The sequence below is a fragment of the Scyliorhinus canicula genome, chromosome 3 (assembly GCF_902713615.1).
Source record: "Scyliorhinus canicula chromosome 3, sScyCan1.1, whole genome shotgun sequence".
Classification (NCBI taxonomy): Eukaryota; Metazoa; Chordata; class Chondrichthyes; order Carcharhiniformes; family Scyliorhinidae; genus Scyliorhinus; species Scyliorhinus canicula.
The window spans coordinates 92518258-92541144 of NC_052148.1; the positions used below are offsets into that span (position 1 = coordinate 92518258).

The 22887-nt window shown below is 47.5% G+C and overlaps 1 protein-coding gene across 4 annotated transcripts in view; it reads right to left on the bottom strand.

Annotated features, from left to right (window-relative positions):
• arl15b (ADP-ribosylation factor-like 15b) overlaps nucleotides 1-22592 on the bottom strand; it is a 373635-nt gene extending 351043 nt beyond the window's left edge. The window contains exon 1 of one of the 4 annotated variants that reach the window (XR_005459967.1): nucleotides 22384-22591. Coding sequence is in view for 3 of the 4 variants with exons in the window: in XM_038790891.1 (XP_038646819.1) it covers nucleotides 22384-22395 (12 nt within the window). In the remaining variant the exon portion in view is untranslated. Of the gene's footprint in view, nucleotides 1-22383 lie in introns of all 4 variants that reach the window. The other 3 variants (XM_038790891.1, XM_038790892.1, XM_038790893.1) reach the window with 3 other exon arrangements.
• Between the last annotated feature and the right edge of the window lie 295 nt (nucleotides 22593-22887).

Here is a 22887-nt window from a genome sequence, read left to right on the forward strand (position 1 = left end):
AGACCCAATCGATCCCCAGCAGATAGAGGGTCCACCCAAAAGGGTGCGAAGCCCTGGGACCTACAAAAGACAGGTCCCAAACTCAGTTCGTTCTTCTTGACCAGCCCTCCTCTCTTGACCAGCCCTCTCAACCAGCCTTCACCGAAGAAGACCTTGACCGAGAGAGAGGGGGGGGTTCGGACAGCAGCCGCCAGCAAGTAAGTGTCTCACAACAATCGCTACCAGAGATAGACACTCCTGACCCCTTTTAACCCGTACCAACCTGAAGTATGCGGACCCAGTGCAGAGCAAGAGGCCATTGTCCCCCTGATCCGGCAGTTCCTTATTCAGATAAGTATTGGTCTATTTAGTGGTAGGAATAGTTTAGTCATCTTAGCGTGTGCATGAGTAGTTTATAATTGTACAGTAGTCCCCCTTTATAACGCGGGTGTTGGGGTCCAAGACAGCCACCCGCGTTGCAACCGAGCCGCGGATATCCACAATGGGGGTTTTAAATTTATTTTAAAATCTATGCTAGCGCTTCCCATTGAGAGTCTACGGGGGGCGGGGGGAAGAGGTCAGACCCCCATAGACTCACAATGGGAAGCGCTAGCATAGATTTTTAAATAAATTTAAAACCCCCATCGTGGATCTAATTAAAACAGTGTCAATTTCAGCGGCCGGCTCACTTTGATCCGGAGAGGGAAGCTGCTCTCTCACTGAAACAATCAGCCGGCCGCTGAAATTGACACTGCCGGCTGCTGTCTCCCTCCAATCCAACTTTTAAGTTTTAATGTTTCTGATTGGAGGGAGAGAGCAGCCGGCAGTGTCAATTTCAGCGGCCGGCTGATTGTTTCAGTGAGAGAGCAGCTTCCCTCTCCGGATCAAAGTGAGCCGGCCGCTGAAATTGACACTGCCGGCTGATTGGAGGGAGAGAGCAGAGAACACAGGAGGAGGTCATACGGGACTCTGCAAGACCAGCATGGTCTCACATCGCCCCTCCCCTCTGTAGTTGGGGTTCAGGCTGTGGCTGCTGGGGTACAGGCTGTGGCTGCTGGGGTACAGGCTGTGGCTGCTGGGGTACAGGCTGTGGCTGCTGGGCTTCAGGCTGTGGCTGCTGGGCTTCAGGCTGTGGCTGCTGGGCTTCAGGCTGTGGCTGCTGGGCTTCAGGCTGTGGCTGCTGGGCTTCAGGCTGTGGCTGCTGGGCTTCAGGCTGTGGCTGCTGGGCTTCAGGCTGTGGCTGCTGGGCTTCAGGCTGTGGCTGCTGGGCTTCAGGCTGTGGCTGCTGGGCTTCAGGCTGTGGCTGCTGGGCTTCAGGCTGTGGCTGCTGGGCTTCAGGCTGTGGCTGCTGGGCTTCAGGCTGTGGCTGCTGGGCTTCAGGCTGTGGCTGCTGGGCTTCAGGCTGTGGCTGCTGGGCTTCAGGCTGTGGCTGCTGAGGTACTGGCCGTGGCTACTGGGGTGCAGGCATTGGCTACTGGGGTACAGGCCGTGGCTACTGGGGTACAGGCTGTGGCTGCTGGGGTACTGATTGGAGGGAGAGAGCAGCCGGCAGTGTCAATTTCAGCGGCTGGCTCACTTTGATCCGGAGAGGGAAGCTGCTCTCTCACTGAAACAATCAGCCGGCCGCTGAAATTGACACTGCCCGCAGCCCTCTCCCTCCAATCCAACTTTTAAGTTTTAATGTTTCTGATTGGAGGGAGAGAGCAGCGGGCAGTGTCAATTTCAGCGGCCGGCTGATTGTTTCAGTGAGAGAGCAGCTTCCCTCTCCGGATCAAAGTGAGCCGGCCGCTGAAATTGACACAACTGACAGTTGGGGTCCATAAGCCCCCCCGCGGTATATCGCGAACCGCGGTATTGCGGAGCGCGGTATAACGGGGGACAACTGTATTATAATAAACTCATTTGTTTGAACTTACTAATTGGTGTATGGTTTTATTGCTTTGAACTTGACCTTGAAACTTGTGGCGGTATCTTAACGATACCTGGCGACTCCAAAGCTAAGTAACGAAACAGAACCAAATCGAGTGTTAAGCACACTCACCCAGAACGAGCAACAGGGGACAGAACCGCCGGGGAGCATTCCGCAATTCTAGTTAACAGTCTTCAAGAACGTGAAGAGGCTCGGTGCGGAACATAATGGATCAGTATTAAAACATCTGTGAGATGTGAGTGTTAAATGGACAGAGCACGGGAAACCGTGGAGCTTCACTCTGGAGTTTAAATTAGAGCTGAATGAGTATTTCACAAATGAGGTGAGGAGGTGATAACTAAAGTGCATCAGATGGACTCACGGCCGCCGAAATCATTAATTGCTGAACCACAAATCATTTGTGCAACCATCGACTGGAGGGAGCGCAAAAATGTAACGTTGAAAACAATTAAAACCAAACCGCTGCACAAAGGTTGAAGCACTCGCAGAACACTCATGGAAACAATACCAAATTAATAAATGTCAATCAGAGAGAAGGTGGGACAGTCATTTGCAGGGGAGGGGGGCAATATTTGACTCCCCATTGGGCTTCAAGTAATCGGTCATGTACTGATTGCACAGATGCTTTGAGTGTTACGGCATGACAGCAGCAAGATCACAAGATGTGCAAGCCTGGGAATTCACTGGCCCTTGTCTGCCTCTGAAAGGACTTGTGCCCTCTCACATTCCTGCAAGTCATGTTTGTAGAACCAATTGATGATCACCTCATATCCTTCGCCACTCCTAGCTGTTCTCACTCTCCAAGGCAGGGTTAGTGGTGGAAATCTTGGTTGTCAAGGGTTGAATGTTGGGGATTGGGCATTGGGAGGGGTGGGCTATCACCCTCAGCGACCACCCTACTGCACTGGGGGATCCAGGAGTCATCATGCCTCACTTGGTTGTACATGAGCCACAGCACGTGAAAGAGCCACTGCAGCTCATCTAAGGGGAGGAACAGCTGGACAGGAGCCTGTTGGCACCGAAGAGATAGGGACAGCAGTTCCCGAAGCTGTTGAGGCAGTGATATGTTATGGCCAGTAACTAATGGAGGTGCCACATACCACTGGAGAAGGGTCGTCAGCCTCCAGGATCATGAGGACAAGGATGTTAGGAGGGATTGAGAGTTCTGGGACAGATAAACTTAAGTGCCCAATTATTTGTTTTTCCAATTAAGGGGCAATTTAGCGTGGCCAATCTACCTACCCTGCACATCTTTGGGTTGTGGGGGTGAGACCCACGCAGACACTAGGACAATGTGCAAACCCCACACGGATAATGACCCGGGGCCGGGATCGAACCCGGGGCTCCATCGCCTGAGGCAGCACTGCTAACCACTGCGCTGCCCCGGATGGATAACCTTACTGACCACCTCTCTCTTTTCCTTCTCCCATTCCTCCCAGAGTAACAATGAATTTTGGAACATAGCCCAGTCGAGCTGGCAACAATCCTTATTAATGCTGTGGCAGCAGACAGACGTCGCCGACTACAGCTACGCCAACCCAGGCTGCAGCCTGCACCAGAACAGGGGGTGGTGGTCAGGTTCAACACCTGGCCTGCCAACAGGCTGAGGAGGGGGCCAGAAGACAGTATAAGAAGAGACCTAGACTATCTATTTAAAAGAAAGTTTGACAAAGGGTCATCTGGACTCAAAACATTAGCTCTTTTCTCTCCCTACAGATGCTGCCAGACCTTCTGAGATTTGCCAGCATTTTCTTTTTGGTAGAAGGAGACCTCATGTGTATAGGACTCGCATGTCTGACAGTGAGCTGTCGGACACCACAGAATCTTAAAATTTACAGTGCAGAAGAAAGCTATTTGCCTCATCAAATCTGCACCGGCCACTGGATAGAGCACCCTACTGAAGTGCACACCTCCACCCCAGCCCCATAACCCACCAACCCCAGCTAACCTTTTTTTGGGCCCTAGGGCAATTAAGCATGGTCAATTCAGCTAAGCTGCATATCTTTGGACTGTGGAATGAAATCAGAGCACCTGGAGGAAACACACTCAGACATGAGGAGAACGTGCAGACTCCGCAGACAGTGACACAAGCCGGGAATCAATCCTGAGACTCTGGAGCTGTGAAGCAACAGTGCTAACCACTGTGCACCCACGCCGCCCCCAAATGCCACCAAAGACTCCAACTCACCAAGGAAACAGTGCCATGTCCTCAGGGACCTGGCACCGTATGGAGCAGGAGCACACACTCTCCTGGTGACCTTGAAGGTCACGGTAGCCTCGGGCGGGGACTTATGTGACATGTCACAATTATCAGTCCTCAATTGCAACTGGGTAGGCATGGATACTCATGCCCGGTCATCCCACTACAGGCATTTTGACCTGGATCAGGCCCAACAGGATGTCCGGGCTCCAAGGTTCACTGTCATCATTGGGATAGTAAGAAGTCTTACAACACCAGGTTAAAGTCCAACAGGTTTGTTTCAAACACGAGCTTTCGGAGCCGTGCTCCGAAAGCTCGTGTTTGAAACAAACATGTTGGACTTTAACCTGGTGTTGTAAGACTTCTTACTGTGCTCACCCCAGTCCAACGCCGGCATCTCCACATCATCATTGGGATACTAATAGAAACCTACTTTATGATAGGTAATAAAGGTTCAAGGGAAGAAATTATTTAGTGACATTATACTATTAAAAGTCATATATTGAAGGGAGTGTTTCGGAGATGAGATGCACTCCCGCTGTCGCTGGCAGGGAGGGTGCAGACTGTAAAGATGACAATCCTCCCTCGATTTTTGTTTATTTTTCAGTGCCTCCCGATCTTTATCCCACAGTCCTTCTTCAAAAGAGTTAACGGGCTGATCATGAGCTTTGTCTGGGCGGGAAAATCCCCGCGGGTGAAGAAGGCGATATTGGAGAGGAACCGCAGCGAGGGAGGGCTGGCTTTGCCGAGTCTGGTCAATTATTACTGGGCGGCCAACATCGCTATGATAAGGAAGTGGATGGTGGGTACGGGGTCTCTTTGGGAGCGGGTGGAGGCGGCTTCGTGCAGGGGCTCCAGTTTGGAAGCCCTGGTCACGGCTCCTCTACCGCTGCCGCCGGCCAAGTACACCACCAGCCCGGTAGTGGTGGCGACCCTGCGGATATGGGGCCAGTGGAGGAGGCATGTGAGGGAGATGGGGGCGTCTGTCTGGGCGCCAATCTGCGACAACCATCGGTTTGCCCCCGGCAGTATGGATGGGGGGTTCTGAGTATGGCGGCGAGCAGGGGCGGGAAGGGTGGGTGATATGTTCCTGGAAGGGAGCTTCGCGAGTTTGAGGAGCTTGGAGGAGAAATTTGGGTTGGTAAGGGGAAATGATTTTAGATACCTACAGTTGCGGGACTTTGTTCGTAGACAGGTCCCATCTTTCCCGTGCCTCCCGCCAATGGGGATCCTCGACAGAATAGTCTCTAGGAGGGAAGAAGGGGAGGGTAGAGTCTCGGGTATATACAGTATAAGGTGCTCATGAGGGAGGAAGGGTCTCAGACAGAGGAACTGAAACTTAAATGGGAGGAGGAGCTAGGCGGGGAAATGGAGGATGGGCTGTGGGCAGAGGCCCTGAGTAGGGTAAATTCGACCGCGACATGTGCTAGGCTCGGGCTGATCCAATTTAAGGTCGTTCACCGGGCCCATATGACGGTAGCTCGGATGAGCAAATTTTTCGGGATAGAGGACAAATGCGCTAGGTGCGCGGGAGGACCAGCGAACCATGTTCACATGTTTTGGGCATGCCCTAAGCTGAGGGGGTACTGGGAGGGATTTGCGGGGGTAATGTCCCAGGTGCTAAAAACAAGGGTGGTGATGAGTCCAGGGGTGGCAATTTGTGGGGTTTCGGAAGACCCGGGCGTCCAGGGGGAGAAAGAGGCCGATGTGTTGGCCTTTGCTTCCCTGATAGCCCGGCGACGAATATTATTGGCGTGGAGGGACTCAAAGCCCCCGAAGACTGAGTGGTGGCTTGCGGACATGTCGAGTTTCCTGGGGATGGAAAAAATTAAGTTTGTCTTGAGGGGATCTGTGCAGGGGTTCACCCGGAGGTGGCAACCAATTATTGACTTCTTTGCAAGAGAGTGAGCGTCAGCAGGGGGGGGTGGTAGAGTAGAGTAGGAGGGAAAATATGGCGGGTAGTACCGGTGGGAGGGGAGCGGGCTTGTGCAATATGTTACGATGGAAGTATTGAAAGTACGTGGACGTTTGCACATTTTTGCCTTTATTGCTTTCTTTCTGATGATGTCTGTAACTGTTTATAAAGCCAAAAACTACCTCAATAAAATTGTTTATTAAAAAAAGTCATATATTAAGCCATGACAACAAAAAATGCTGAGAGCATAGGAAAAGCACAGTAATAAGACAGAACCTAAAAAAGATGATTTCCTTATGAGACAGCGAGAGAACCTTTTTGCTCTCTCCAAAATCGGCTCTCATCTCTCTCTCTCTCTCTCTCTCTGAATTCATCTTTAACCTAACCTTTGAAACCTATTTCTACTTTGCTTTGCAATTAGCTATTTACTTTTGTTTCATTTTTGTATTGTGCATTTTGATCTGAGGAAATCACTCCGAACTGAATTGTATCTTGAATTCAACTCAACCATCTGTATTTGCGTTGGACAAACAACTTTTTAGATTCTGTATTTGTATAAAATTTGACTTGATCAACAGACTTTGAAACTGACATAAATAAAGCTATACTTGACTTCACCCAAGAAACTCAGTCTCGAGTTCTGTAAGATTGATATATAGTGCGGTGACACATAAATATATTAACAAATTACAGATCCATCAGTTACCTTAGGACCAGGGGGCCATCAATGGTACGCATGTTGCCTGGAGATCACCAGGGCATCAGAGAGTGCCCGTCAACAACAGGAAGGGGTTCCACTCCCTGATTGTCCAATTCATGTGCTACCATCACCTCAAAATCATGGGTGGCAGGGTAGCACAGCGGTTAGTGCCAGGGACCCGGGTTCGATTCTCAGCTTGGATCACTGTCTGTGCAGAATCTGCACATTCTCCCTGTGTCTGTGAGAGTTTCCTCCGGGTGCTCCAGTTTCCTCCCACAAGTCCCGAAAGTACCACCGATTAGGTAATTTGGATATGAATTCTCGTTCAGTGTACCCGAACAGGCGCCGGAATGTGGCAACTAGGGGATTTTAACAATAACTTCTTTGCAGTATTAATGTAAGCCTACTTATGACACTAATAAAGATTATTGTATTATTATCACGGACATGTGCATGATAGCTACATCCTGGGACTTGGAAATCCCTACGGTCAAGGACCACCCTAGGCCAACAGGTTGACTCGTGGGGTCAAGGGATATCTGCTGAGGTCATGGCTGATGACACCCGTGTGGAGGCCAGAGTCTCTTATAATGAGGCCAGGCTGTTATCGAGCGGTGCATAGGCTCACTGAAGATGCGACTCCACAGCCTGGACCACTATGGTGCTTTGCAGTACAGCCGCCCCAGGGGGCCTTCTGCATCTTTGTGGTCTGCTGTGCCTTCCATAACCTGGCGCAGCAGCGGGGTGACATTCTGGAGGAGGAGGAGAACGTGTAGCTTTCTCGGAGGAGGCGGACCAGGAGGGTGTGGTGGACAAGCCAGAAGACAACTCAGTGGACGGAAGAGAGATGGCGGCAAGGGTCCGATGTACCACGAGGACTAGAGAGGCCCTCAGTCTCCTGATTCACTGATTAGGAGGCTTGGTTTCGGCAGCTCAAAAACCCAACCCTAGAACCCTTCTCCGCCTTTTCAGTACCCTTTTCCCCACTCCACAAAATTGTGCTCTCCCTACCCTCCCCTCTGCAAGGGTATCATTGATATCACACCAGGTTGATGGGCCTTGGTTGGCTGTGTCAGCAAGTCACTTGTCAAGGCAAGAGGCTGATGACTACTTGCTCGGAGGGAAGCTGTGATGTTCCATTGGTTCTGCTGAAGTCTGACTCCTGTGTTTTCTAACTGCGCACACACTCCCGGGTTAGCTCAATGCTCCGGGAGGTGACAAGGTGGTCATTCCAGAGGTGTCACAGCAGGGGTCACAAGGGATCTCACTGTTGCGATTGCTTGGAGGACTTGCAGGGAATTGGAATAGTTGGGGAAATAAACCTCATGTGTGAAATTGGATCATCCACCCACTCAGGGGTACATGGTGCCCTGCCTCTCCGCCACAGCAGCATGTCCTCCACAACATCCGACGGCCTGTTCGGGTCTTCCTCGAGGAAGCAAGGGGCAGATCTCTGTGCTGCCATCCTCCTGGCTTGACTGGGAGTGAGTGCAGAGGAATCATTTAAATGCAGCTCCCTCCTTGTAACAGCGCACAGTTGAGCCTCAGGCTGGGCAAATCAGGCACCTGGGGACTCCAAACCACCGTGAATCACAAGGGGCTAATTTGTTGCACTCAGTGCAGGAAGATAGTGATCAGATTCACACCAGAACCACTGCCACATATTGACCAATTTTTGCTCCTGAAATTACAGTCATTTTTGGGGAAAATGCCACCCAAGATCAACAACTTTATATTCAGAAATAATTATTGCCTGTAATGCCAAAATCCTCAGGACACAGATCCTACAATTTCAGTCCGTATCCTCCCACCTTTCCCCCCTTAGAATTTATAGACTGGTTTACATTTGCAAAATCTGGGCGCGCATTCGGAATCCAGAATAGGTGTGTAGTTTTAAGTCCAAGGATAATTCTCTTTCTCTCAATGTCACTATACTGTCAGTATTTTCCGTTTTAATCAGGGTATTGTTTTCAATGCAGAGTGTATTTTAAAAATAAGGGAGGATACAGGATGCTCGCTCTACGACAAATGCATCTTTCAGAGACCATCACAGCCATACTGATGTCAATGGTCCACAGCCAAGATTAATCCACCTACACAGTTAAAGTTCATGTGATGTCAAGCAGATCCTTTGGGAAACAATGGAAGAGAGGAAGGCAAAGGAACTTGGGGGGGGGGGGGGGGGGGGGGGGGGGGGGGAGCATTTATCAAATTTAATAAAACTGGTTTGCAATATACCTCACTTCTATTTTTAAACAAGTTTTTGTGTCCTTCCTGTAATTGTTTGATAAACTTAATCAACGTGAGACTTTAGTAAAATAACAAGTTGAATTATAGCGCACTATAATTCAGTAGCAGCACGGTAGCACAAGTAGGCAGCACAATTGTTTCACAGCGCCAGCGTCCCAGGTTTGATTCCCCACTGGGTCACTGCCTGTGCGGAGTCTGCACATTCTCCCCGTGTCTCTGGGTGCTCTGGTTTCCTCCCACAGTCTAAAGACATGCAGGTTAGGTGGATTGGCCATGATAAATTGCCCTGAGTGACCAAAATGGTTAGAAGGGGTTATTGGGTTACGATGGAAGCGAGGGCGTAAGCAGACTCGATGGGCCGAATGGCATTCTGCACTGTATGTTCTATGATATACAGATCATGAAGGTCAAAAGAAGATAGATGGCTTTAAAATATGTATTTTTCAATATAATTTGACTTATGACCGGAATCCCATGAATGATCTTTTCTCTGAGTTTCCACTAGTGTCAGGAAGGAAATAAAAGGAGTGCTTTAGTGCCATATGCACACACAGATTAATTATAGGATACTACAGCTTTGATGAGAGAGAGCAGGTTTTCAACATTTTAAATAAATAACATCTATTTGGTTGGAACAGGAGGTACAATTACACTATTAGGGTATGCTCCACAGGTCATCAACTAGTAAGAAAAAAATAAAGGAACAAATATGCAATAAAATTACAGACTGGTGCAAAAACTATTAGAGTAGCTATAATGGGCACTTCAATTATCAAAATATAGACTGGGATAATGAAAAGGGATAGAGGACAAAGAGTTAAAGTGTATTCTGAAGAATTTTCTTGATCATTAGATTTTGGCCCAAAGAGGGAGGAGGCATTGCTGGATCTGGTCCTGGGACATGAAAATGGATCAAGTGAATCAAGTGTCTGCAGAGGAACATTTAGAGAACAGAGATCACTGTATCATATCATATGATGGCATGGTAGCACAGTGGTTAGCACTGTTGCATCACAGCGCCAGGGACCCGGGTTCGATTCCCTGCTTGGGTGACTGTGTGCGGAGTCTGCACGTTCTCCCCGTGTCTGCGTGGGTTTTCTCCGGGTTTCCTCCCACAGTCCAAAGATGTGCAGGTTAGGTGGATTGGCCATGATAAATTGCCCCTTAGTGTCCACAAAGGTTAGGTGGGGTTACTGGGTTACAGGAACAGGGCGGAGGTTCAAGTGGGGTACTCTTTCCAAGGATCGGTACAGACTCGATGGGCCTAATGGCCTCCTTCTGCACTAAATTCTATATGATTTAGTTTCTCTATGGAAAAGGGCAAGGAGCAACCCCAGAATAAAAAGAATTAATTGGGAGAGGGACAAGTTCAATGGAGTGAAATCCAATCTATTCCAATTTGTGATTCCAAATTACCTGGAGGGCAAAACTGGAAAGGAACAATTGGCTGCATCTAAAGTGAAGATTCGGCCACAGACAAGATACGTTCCCACAAGTGGTAAAGATAGGACAACCAGAGCAAAGAGCGAGTGAGCATGAAAGAGAGTGAGTGAGCTATTATGCAGAAAAAGGGTGTTTATGTAGTCTGTGTCCATGGGTCTCCCACATTGATATCAGGTTGGGAGCTCCAGGATATGAAGGAACAGCGAGATGTGTCTGTGGAAGTAGTTGAGTCGGAAACATTAGGGACCTACAAGTGGCTATTGGATAGGTACATGGATTACGGTAGAATGATGGGGTGTAGATTAATTTGTTCTTAATCTAGGACAAAAGTTCGGCACAACATCGTGGGCCGAAGGGCCTGTTCTGTGCTGTATTTTCTATGTTCTATGTTCTATATGACCGATGTCAGGTTGGCAATAAAAGTGAGAACCAGGCTGAATATTGAAAGTTAGATGGGTATTGAAAAAACTAATAAGAGAAGCAAGAAGAGGGATGAGAAGGTGCTGGCAGCTAACATGCAAAAGGGCATCCAGAAGTTTTTGATCACCATACAAATAGTAAAAGGATAGCATGGTATCAATTAGGGAGCAAAAGGAAGGGGAGTTTTGGAAGCAGAAAGCATAGCTGAGGTACTAAACGAATACTTTGCATCAGTCTTTACCAAAGAAGAGGAAGGATGCTGCCAAAATCAGTGAAAAAGAGGAGGTAATGGAGACACTGAAGGAGGAAATAATTGAGAAAGAGGTGTTAGTGGAAAGATTGGCTGTACTTAAAAGCCGCAGGGCCAGAGCAGATGCATCCAAGGAATGAGAGAAGCAAGAGTGGAAATTGCAGAAGCACCGCTTACAATCTTCTGAACTTCCTTAGATATAGGAGTGGTACCAGATGGCAGGACAATTGCAAATATTACATTGTTTTTCAAAAAAAGGGTGCAAGGATAGGCCAGCAAGTTTAACTTGTGGTGAGAATTTGTTTAGAAACGATAATCCAAGGCAAAACAAGTTGCTGAGACAAGTGTGGATTAATTAATGAGAGGCAGCACGTTTATTAAAGGCAAATAGTATTTAACTAACTTATTTAAGCTAAACTAAAGGGTGGATGAGGGTAATGCAGTTGGTGTGGTGTGCATGCGCTCCCAAAGGCATTTGATAAATTGCCACATAATAACAAGCTTGTCAGCAAAGTTGCAGCTCAGAGAATTAAAAAGACAGTGGGCAGCATGTGTACAAATTAGCTGAGTAACAGGAAACTCTAATGGCAAATGGTATTTTCTGGACTGGAGGAGGATGTATAGTGCGGTTCCCCAGAGAGGTCAATAAAAGAACCACTGCTTTTCTTGATACATATTAATGATTTAGAGTTAGGTGTAGGATACAATTGCAGGTAACAAAATGTTGCTATATTGTGAACTGTAAGAGGGCAGTGAAACTTCATGAGGACAACAATAAGCTGGTGGAATGGGCTGCAGAGAAACATGAAGTGATTTATTTTGGTAGGAAGAATAAGAGGCAACATAAAATAGGAGATACAGGGTGGGGGGGGGATGGAGGAACATTGTCACTTGGGGTTATATGTACACAGATTTGACAACATCTTCCAAACCTACGACCTCTAACAGCCAGGGCAGAAGCTGTACGGGTACACCACCACTTGCAAATTCCCCATCAAGTCACTCACCATCCTGACTTGAAAACATATTGCTGTTCCTTCATTGTCGTTGGGTAAAAATCCTGGAACTCCCTCCCTAACAGCATTGTGGGTGTACCCCATGGACTGGAGCAGTTCAAGAAGGCAACTTATCACCACCTTCTCAAGGAAAATTAGGAATAGCCAATAAATGCTGGACTAGCACATCCCGTGAATATAATTTTTTAAAAACTGTTTAAAGGTGGCAAGGTAGGGAGCGAAAAAAGTTAATAAGGCATATAGGGTCCTGGATTTCATTTAAAAAAAGACAAAAAAGTAGAAAAAGCAAGGAAGTTATGATGAACCTTTATAAAACACTGGTTTGGCCTCAACTGGAGTATTGCGTCCTATTCTGCGCCATGCATTTCAGGAACTATGTGAATGCTTCAGTAAGGGTGCAGAAAAGATGCATGAGAATGCTTCCTGGAATGAGGGATCCCAGTTACATGGGTAGATTGGAGAAGCTGGAGCTGTTCATTTTACAGAAGAGATGGCTGAAAGGATTAGAAACAGGAAATGCTAGAAATACTGAGCAGCTGGGAATGTCTGGGAGTGAGAAACAGAGTTAACATTTCAGGTCAATGATCTTTCATCAGGGTAAAGAACATACTCAAATTCCACTATGCTCCAAGCACAACCCTCCAAAAAAAAAAATGGATGAAAATCACAAAAAAAATCATAAAACATTGGGTCTATAGTGGTTGCAAGCAGCTATTTCAGGACTGCGTTTGAATGGTTGATCGGTACACAAGTGATCAGCATTTTTTGGAGTCCTCTTTTCAATTAGCTTTATACTGTGATGTGCATGATTATGTATTTTCTTTTAAGAACAGCACTTCTGTCTAGGGGCTGGGCCGATGTTATAATCCTACAGGAGGACCAGGGATTTGCAACATCAGAGTCCCTGTGGCCTCACCCGAATAAGATATACCAGGTGAGGGGGTGAGGTTAACCCCCCCCTCCCCCCAGCTTCTCCAAGGACTGTTGGAATATCTATATCCGGCCCAGTGCAGGAGACCCTTCGGGGAGCAGGAGTGTATAGTAACCAGAATCAAACCGCATTTTTCTACAGATATCGCTTCCAAGTGGTTGTTTGCCTAAGACTTGACACTGGCGATGAGGCTGGGATTGGCCGGGCCGGCCATGGCCCTGCCTCCATGTGGATTTTGCAGGGCCTTTGCAGGAGGCAATGTACCTACTGATCATAGACACGCACTGTAAATGGGTGTACACCTAATGACGATGACTACTCCGGGTTGGGGTTTTTTGTCCGCTGGGTTCCCCTTGTTTTTTTTTTTGTTTTTTTATAAATTTAGATTACCCAATTATTTTTTCCAATTAAGGGGCAATTTAGCGTGGCCAATCCACCTACTCTGCACATTTTTGGGTTGTGGGGGCGAAACCCACGCAGACACAGGGAAAATGTGCAAACTCCACACGGACAGTGACCCAGAGCCGGGATCGAACCTGGGGCCTCAGCGCCGTGAGGCGGTTGTGCTAACCACTAGGCCACTGTGCTGCCCTTGGGTTCCCCTTGTTAAGGTGAAGTCCCACATCAATGAACCTCATATTCAGGTGGCACGGTAGCACAGTGGTTAGCACTGTTGTTTCACAGCTCCAGGGTCCCAGGTTCGATTCCCAGCTTCGGTCACTGTCTGTGCGGAGTCTGCACATTCTCCCAGTGTTTGCATGGGATTCCACCGGACGCTCCAGTTTCCTCCCACATGTCCTAAAAGACGTGCCTGTTAGGTGAATTGGACATTCTGAATTCTCCCTCAGTGTACCCGAACAGGCGCCGGAATGTGACGAATAGGGGTTTTTCACAGTAACTTCATTGCAGTGTTAATGCAAGTCAACTTGTGACGATAATAAAGATTATTATTATTATTCATCTGAGGTCGCAGGGAACCTCACAGTCCACACTCCGTGACGCTCGTGAGTCTCCTCTTCCCTTCCAGACTCCTCCCCCCCGACAAAAAGTCCGGAACGGCGGCCGCTGCAAGGGGCCATCGGGCAGGACCTCGGTTCCTTTTCGCGCGAGGTTGGTGCTCAGCCGTCGTCTGTGCGGGTTCCGGCGGCATGTAGTGCAATGGGGATTGAGAGTTGAGCACCTCAACGGCGCCACCTCTGGCGGATCAGTATTTAGGCCCTGGTTCAAAGCAGCCGCAAGTGATTCAATCTTCACATTGGAGTCGGAATTGGAGACTTCTGCATCCAGCATCGCCACACTCTGCGTACTAGACCGGAGGTGGCTGCACTGGTACTAAGATTGTGGAGACTACCTCAGTGGTGCTGGCTTCTCTGGATGAGGATTGGCCGAAGCTGGTGTGCACTTGCAGAGGTGATCTGCATGCTGATTCGATACTCAACCCGGTGCCCATACCATATATGACATCTGCTCAAGCACAATGCCTGGGACCCACGACACAATTTCGGACATACACCACACTTCATCGCCAGGCTCATCGCCAGGCAAGAAATGCCGGAGGAGAGCATGCCTGCCAGAGTTCAATTCTGATCGCACCTGTCCACTGTGGACCTTCCCACCAATGTCTGGCAATACGAGGCATCGCACAATCAGTAGCTCTGACGTTGTCACCACCCCCATGGTGGTGTGCAGTGTAATCCTGCAGCAGAAAACAGGCCAGATGATTCTCAAGGGAACCCAGTCTGCTTCTGCATCCCCACTGAACGTCTGGACTGCCCACTCGGCCAAGCGGTTTGATGCTGGGTGGTATGGTGTAGACATGGCAAATCCAGTCAGTCTGCAAGAAAGCCCCAGATTTTGTGCTGGTGAATGCCGTCCCGCTGTACAAGGCAAGGATCTCAGGTATGCATGCGTACTAAAGGACTGCCGGAGCCACTCGCTTGGGGCCTTGGAGGTCCTGGACAGCATTCAGTGAATACCAATCCAGTGGGTGTCGGGCAGGAAATTGACTCCTGAAAAGGGCTGGAAAAAAAAGTCAAAGTAGCTGAGACTAAGTTCGCCCTGGCCATTTCCAAGGGTGGAGAGGTGTTGCCGGGCAAAGCTTATGGTGTCCTGGCACAGGCCACATATTCATTTTAGGAACCCCGGGTTAAACATTATGGAGAGCCCACAAAATTGGGCCATGCATTCCCCATTGGAGAATGCCATCCTCCATAGGTGTCCATAAAATGGAGAGCTACGATGACTTAGTCAGTGCAAGCTGGTGTCGGTTGCCTGATCGGCAGGGGAGGCCGGCTCAGGGCATCCACATGTGGGATCTTTGTCTCAGGGTGGTGTTTCAACACATTAAGCCACCAATAGAAAACCCAACGTTGAATTTGTGCGGAAGGGACAGGTGGGAATCGCCCTGTCCATTTGAATAGCCCAGCAGTTTATGATCTGTTAATAATGTAAAACTGTGCTTGTGGAATTGCTGTTGGAACTTTTTCCACTGCAAACACCATCTCCAAACTTGGTCTCAATCTGGGCATAATTTGGTTCGGCCGTGGCTAGAATCGAAGAAGCGAACGTACTGAGTCATTCTGTGCCGTTGTCCATTTGGTGAGCCAAAACCGCTCCAATGCCATAAGGTGAGGGCTCACAGGTGACCATCAGCGGCTTGATGGGTTCAATATGGTCAGAAGACGCACTATGAGATCACTGTATCTCAGCAAAATCGCAGCGGACCCCATACCCATGTCTGGCCCCTCTTCAGCAATTGCTGTAAGGTGGCCAACAGGGTCACGAAGTTCGGGATGAATTTCCCGTAATAGTTCAGAAGTCTGAGGAATGAACGGAGCTCAATGAGGCCAGTCGGGACAGGGGCCTGCCAAATCGCCCAAACACTGGATGAAGGTCATTTTGGTCCACACGGTGACCGGTATGTAACCTCTCGAGCATGAAACATAGACTTCGAAGGGAGAAGTGTAACCCTGGTGGCCGAGAAATGGCAGAGCACCTCATCGAGGTTCCGCAAATGTTCCCATCATCAGTACATCATCATGGTAAACTATGATGCGTGGGAAACCCTTGCAGTATATTTTCCATGAAGCACTGGAATACTGCATGATATCCCGAAGGGTAATCTGGTAGATTCATATACTGTCACATATTTCCTGGATCCCGGGTCCAATACCAATTGAAGGGAAACGTGGTTCATGTCGAGCTTCGTCAAGGAATGACCCTTGCAGAGCTTCGCGAAAGGTCCTCTGTCTGCTGTACTGGGTAATGGTCCGAACTGGGGGAACTTCGCTGGTATGGCATCTGGCCCATCCGGGCACATCTGGCAAACCCGCTACCAGTCGAGTCGGAGACGTTTCAGCTAATCTCAACCCAGTAACCTGGGGCCATTTCCTAATGGCAAACATGCGGATTGTTGCCCCTACTGAAATGGGACCCACCAAGGTTCTGGCTATTGCCGATGGCTTTCTTGTATAGGTGCCCAACCGAGGGATAATAGCCTGCAAAGAAAGGCCTATCCTGATGGGATCAAAAGTGCGGCGGCTGATGTCACAGTCGGCCCCCGTGTATCTTACTCCATCAAATCGGGTGGCAATTTATGCGGAGCGTGACTCAAATTGGCACTACGCTCGGTCCTTGGCTCGATAGTTTGAATCTTCCTGTTCCTAGTGTAGCCACCGAAGTTGGCCATTCCCTCAATACAAAATGGAGGAACGCAAAGCTTGCAGGTTAAAATGGACAATGTTTGCAGCACAAGCGGGCTGCACCAAGCCAATGTGTATTCTGTCTGCTAAGAGAGCAGACAGCACCGAAATGAACATTCCGCATACTAATGAGGCAATCTCCGGGATAGTTAACATAGTAATGGAACGATCCCAGGGACAATGGACACAAATAGGGAAGTGATTGCAACAGTGTATGGGAAACCAGATACCCCGGCACCAGCGGGGTTCGAAAACACTACACCTGAAGGCCCGCCCAGTAGCCGAGAGACAGCCTCAGTATTGGGGGGATTCAAACAAATCAATTGGGAAGAGACCCAATTAATTCCGAGCAGGTAAAGGGTCCGCCCAAAAGGGCGCGAAGCCCTAGGACCTATAAAGGACAGGTCCCACACTTAGTTCGTTCTTCTTAACCAGCCCTCCTCTCTGGACCAGCAACTCGACCAGCTTTTGCCAAAGAAGACCTTGACCGAGAGAGAGGAAAGGTTTGGGACAGCAGCCGCCAGCAAGTAAGTGTCTCACAATGATCGCTACCAGAGATAGACACTCCTGACCCCTTTTTAACCTGTACCAACCTGAAGTCTGCGGGCCAGTACAGAGCAAGAGGCCTTGTCCCCTGATCCGGCAGTTCCCTTTAAGATAAGTATTGGTTTATTTAGTGGTAGGAATAGTTTAATCATCTTAGCGTGTGCATGGGTAGTATTATAATTGTATTATAATAAACTCATTTGTTTGAACTTACTAATTGGTGTATGGTTTTATTGCTTTGAACTTGACCTTGAAACTTGTGGTGGTATCTTAACGATACCTGGCGACTCCAGAGCTAAGTAACGAAACAGAGCCAAATTGAGTATTAAGCACACTCACCCAGAACGAGCAACACTAGGAAAACACCTGTCTAGCATCCTGACCCCTCCGATGTTGGTCTGGCTCTTGGTGGTAACAGCCAGAGAGTCCGGGGGGGGGGGGGGGGGGGGGGGGGGGGGGGGGGTGGGGGGGGGGGGTGAATCATTGAGCCCCAAAGGCGTCGCTGTGAAAGTGCCTGAAAGCCTAGAAGGAAGACCTGTTCAATACTCTCACTTGATAGAGTGATTTCAATTGCCTTCTTCAGGTCCAACTGTAGTTCGATGAATCGTTTCCTCTGTGTCGCCATGTTGTGGATCCTGCAAACCAGCCTATTTCGCAGTATGACCCTGATGCACAATCAATAACTCCAGAAGCGAGATTGGAGACAATTGAAGGCTTCATTGCACTAGATATTTCCCCCAGCAGCGCAGGTACAGAAGGCAGCTGCTGGGGAGACACAGGCTCTTATACTCCGCCTTACTGGGCGGAACCAGCAGGCAGGCTTAACCAATGAACTTGCTGTCTCAGGTACCTCCCACACCAATGGTCTTACAGCATCAACCTGGGTACCGTAAACCCCTAATACCGACTACCAGATTCGCAAATTCACAGAACTCTGAACTTCTACAGGAATGCCAGAAATTATGCCACAGACTCACCCTGGGCCTACAGCAGTCTGGAAATGTAAACAAACAATAATGGAAGGCTGGGGTTGAAATGCTCGCCCAATATGACTACGTCTGCGAATGACCATGCACCCGGTGCTTCAGGATAAGTTAGCCTCTTGATCACTCTGTACATGGCAGCTCTGCAAGCCGTGAGGAGGATGAGCGCCTGACATCATCCTCAATGATGGCATCTGTGCGAAAAAATATTGCATTCGCTCCAGATATTGGGACCGATCATCCATACCTGCATCAAAGCTTTCCAACTATCTTTTGTGCAGTATGCCTGCCATCGGCAAAGCAGCTTTCTGAGGCCTATGAAAAGTGAGCGCATTCTGAGAAGATGGTGCTGTCGGAAGCACTACTTTATCTTCATTGCCAGTGTCGGATTCTGACAGAGCAACCACAAGGAAGCGATGAAGGAGGAAAAACAAGAAGGTTCAATTACACAATACTACTATCTACAACTCCACACCCCCAAGAGTCTCCCGCGCCCTAATCTGGTTTGGGGTTTTTAAATGTCCACTGGGCCCCTTGTTTCGGGGATGCCCCGCCTCCTTATCAGGAAGCTTGTAATAGTCCAATGTCACAGGGAACCTCACAGTCCACACCCCGGTGATTCCAGTGAGGGTTACAACACTTTCTATAATGCAGTGACAAGAACGAGACACAGTACTCTTGCTGTGCCTAGCTGGGTCATGAGGTGCATGAATTCATGTTGGCATAGCACGCCCAGCATGTACAGGCAGAAGTACAGGGAACACTCAGCTTGGCAGAGAAATTCTGGAACCAATCAAAAATATTAACTACATTCCCACACTAGTAGCTTGTCAAAATCAAATTAGCCTAAAGTAGCAGAGAATTCTTATTGTGGCCAAAGATGTAATAGTTGTTTCGCTTTCCACCCCCAAAAGGTAATCTCAATATTGTTCATTGTAAACAAAAAGAATGTGTTGAAGCCTTGCATCTTTTGTTTACATTACCCAGGAGCTTGGGTAACCTAAAGCTCTCCGTTGATTTGCTGAATCATTGCCATAGAGAAAGCAGCCAATTAATCAGCACCCTTTTCTCCTGCAGTACAAATTGCTGTGATCAGTTGAAATTATTGTGTTTGTCCTGATGAGTGCAAAACAAAAAGCTTTGGTAATGTCTCTCTTCAGCAATGGACATTTTCCACATTAATAGGAATGTTGTTGTCATTCTCGCTCATAAAGATAGTGCAGAGTTGTGCAATTGAATTTATTTCTTCACTGACAACCATAGAATTTACAGTATCGGCCTATACGAGTCTGCCTCGGCCCTTGGAAAGGGCATCCGCACCAAAATGTGGTGGGGTGCGGGGGGCTCAGAGCACCCCCTGACAGGTGAGATGAGGCATCGGGGGAGGTTGGGAGATCAGGGTACAATTTAATAATGGTGCCCCGATATGTTCCTCCACTGAGGCGCTTCGCTCATCGGAAACGTGGCTAAGTGTGGCCTCGGCGGGCTTTCCCTGCTGGGACACAAAAACGAGACAGAATACTGGGAGATAGCGGGGTTCGTTCCTGGAGCTACAGTGCGTAATATCTGTCAGAGTCAAGGGAATGCCAGACAGTTGTGCGCATGCTCACTCAGAAACTAGAATTCCAGGGAATTGTCAACTCCTCAACTCCTCTTAAGCACATGAGAAAATAGATCCTTCACTAACATCCTAAAATAAAGGACCTCTTCCAACAAGCTCCCACAGTACAAGACCCCCCCCCCCCCCCCCCACATCGATTAAGAGCAACAGCGAGATCCTGGAAAAAAATGAATAATTTTCCATATCTTGATGGCTTCCTTTCAACCAAGGCAGATGCAGAAAACAAAACTCATCCTCTAATGTGCCAGCCTTCAGCCAACTGAGAAACAATGTGCGAGGGCCAGGATCTCAAACCCAGACTAAGGTCACGTTCACCAGGCAGTGGTGATCCTATGTATTTTGGAGACTTGTCCAATCTACATCAGGCGCCTAAAAGCATGGAAGAAGCATCAATAGCAGCGCTTTCACAAGATCCTCCAAATCTAGCGGCATGAAAGAAGGTCCAACATCAGCATCATCTCCCAAACCAATCTGCCCAGCATCAATGCACTAATCACTCAAAATTAGATCCACTGGGCAGGACATGTAGTTTGTATGCCTGACAACATACTCCCGAAGCAACTGTTTAACTTAGAGCTCGGTTGCAGGAGATTTCCAGGAGGACAGTTGAAATGCTTTAGTAGTCAACAAAGCATCTCCAAGGAGGTCAAACACCCCCACCGACTCGGTATATGGCTTGTCACAGTCCAAAATGGAGAAAGCTCATTCAGGAAGGCACCAAACAGAGGAACTTTGTCAGGAACATACAGAAATGAAGTTGAGGGGTCAGAGAGTGTGCATAAACCTCCAGGCATCTCATTTGTCCCTTCAAGCACCACCTGCCCCTCGTGGCAGATGCAGATTGCACATTGGACTTACTCAGAATTCATTGAACTGGAGTAGATGTCAATCATCCCCAATCCTAAAGGGCTGCCTGTAAGAGTATTTTCAATATTGGTGGTTTGTTTTCATAGTGTTACACTTTGGGTTTTCTTTTTTTCCACCAAATGAAGTGGCATCTCAGGCCAATCCAGAGTAATTTAGGAAAATATAGTGTACCAGCTAGACAGCAGGCATGGTCAGGATGGCCTGAAATACAACTTCCAATAATGAGTCCAGATGTCAGTGGGAACCCTAAAATGGCATGTCCTCACGATGGGAGAGATAAAAAGGGACTACCTCTTCTCTGAGGTAAGAGTTTACAAAACACCAAGATGAAAGATAAAGTCCCCCTCCCCCCCCTTGAGGTTTTGTTCTCCTATTAAAAATATCAAAATTGCTGCATATGTAGGAAGTTACAACTTTTTCCAAATCAGACACATTCTGGATGCAGTTTCTGACACCCAATCTTGAAAATCCCAAAATTGATATTTTATTCACAGGCTATGGAGTAATTTGTTTCTGCCTGTATATTTGCAACATTTAATTTGGCCCTTCACAATTCCTTCTTGATAAACAAGAAACCTTACACCTTGTCTTCAGTGTTAAAATTACCAGGGATTGAAATCCGCAGAATTTTAACCAGTATCTTCATTAAAATGTTAATGTGTGATTTAACTTTTGTTAACAAGGGATCATAGTCCTATGACCTACAGTGATTTTATTAAAATGACTGTTGGAATAACTGAAACAGCCATTAAGATCCTGCTGTAGAGAACAATTATCCCACCCAGAAAAACAAATAAAAACTACAATTACAGGAGAAACACCACCCTTCTGTTCCATTTTACCTTCTGCAATACATTTGAAAGACTTATTGTGTCAGGATCCTGTTTACTGGTTTCCTTTAAACCTCTATTGTTCAACACAACATAGCCAATTCATAAACTGCATTAAGCTGCACTTAACCCCCATGTCAGACTGGCAAAACAATGAGACTGAAACATAAGTATTTAAAGATCAACAGAGCCTGTACATTTTCGATTACTAGCTATATCAAGCAAATTATAAAAGATAAGCCAATAAGAAGTGAAGGTTCTTCATACCTACAAGAAAAGGACAGCTCTCAAGCTCCACTTCGGGGAATAGGCCAACACGATCGTACACAAAACAATGCTGTCATGTTTATATGAAGGTAGAGGTTTGAGGTATTGAGCACACAACCCATTAATCGCAAGTTCGAAATGTGAAGATTCCTGTTGCCACTTTCGAGTATAAATAGGTTAAGGTCGCCAATATTTACGCTTAAGGTAGCAATTCAGTCCACTCAGGCATGATTTACTGCACTAAGAAAATTCAGACACAAATCATTGGAAGACTCGTTACAATAAAGTCAGCAAAATACCACCGCAATTAGAACTCCTAATGAGATGGTAATTGAGGGGGTGATTGAAAGTAACCGGTTACAGCAAGTGCATTCTCATTCATTCATTCCCATCACTCAAACTTGGTACAAGTTACAACAGCCCATATAATCAAACATTATTTACAAGTATAAGCAATCAAAGGAAACCAGAAGCAAAGGCTATGTAAACTAATATGGCAATCAGACAAAAGGAAACAGAAACATACAAACGTACCAGATGATCCATTTACTCAACAGAGGCCTTCAGCATCAAAGTCCAAAGAACTTTTGTCTTCTTGGTGTTTTTTATTTTATATATTAATTATGCTCTCAGCACAGCATGTCTCACATCTCCGATTTAACTGAGACAGAAGATGAAATGGACAACCCGTCTCTCCCACTCCACATGTATGCGGGCAGCACTTATTTCCTTGACTGTACTTTATCCCCTAGTGGGTGAAATGTAAAAATTAACCCCTCTAAAAGCCACTCCCTTATTACGTAAAGCAGTCATCTGATCGCAGACGTTGAACCTGTTTTTCAATAACTCCCGGAAGTTTGGTTTGAAGCCAGCATTGGGTTAGTGAGACTCACGTGTTCTGGGACTGCAAAGTAGCAGAGTGAAATTCCCAAGACCGGCAGTCGGAGCTACCGATAAAGAGGATAATATAAATTATATCCGCTTGTTTCTGTGCGGCAATATTTGATATAATGTGCTATGTTTAGATTGAGTCTTGAT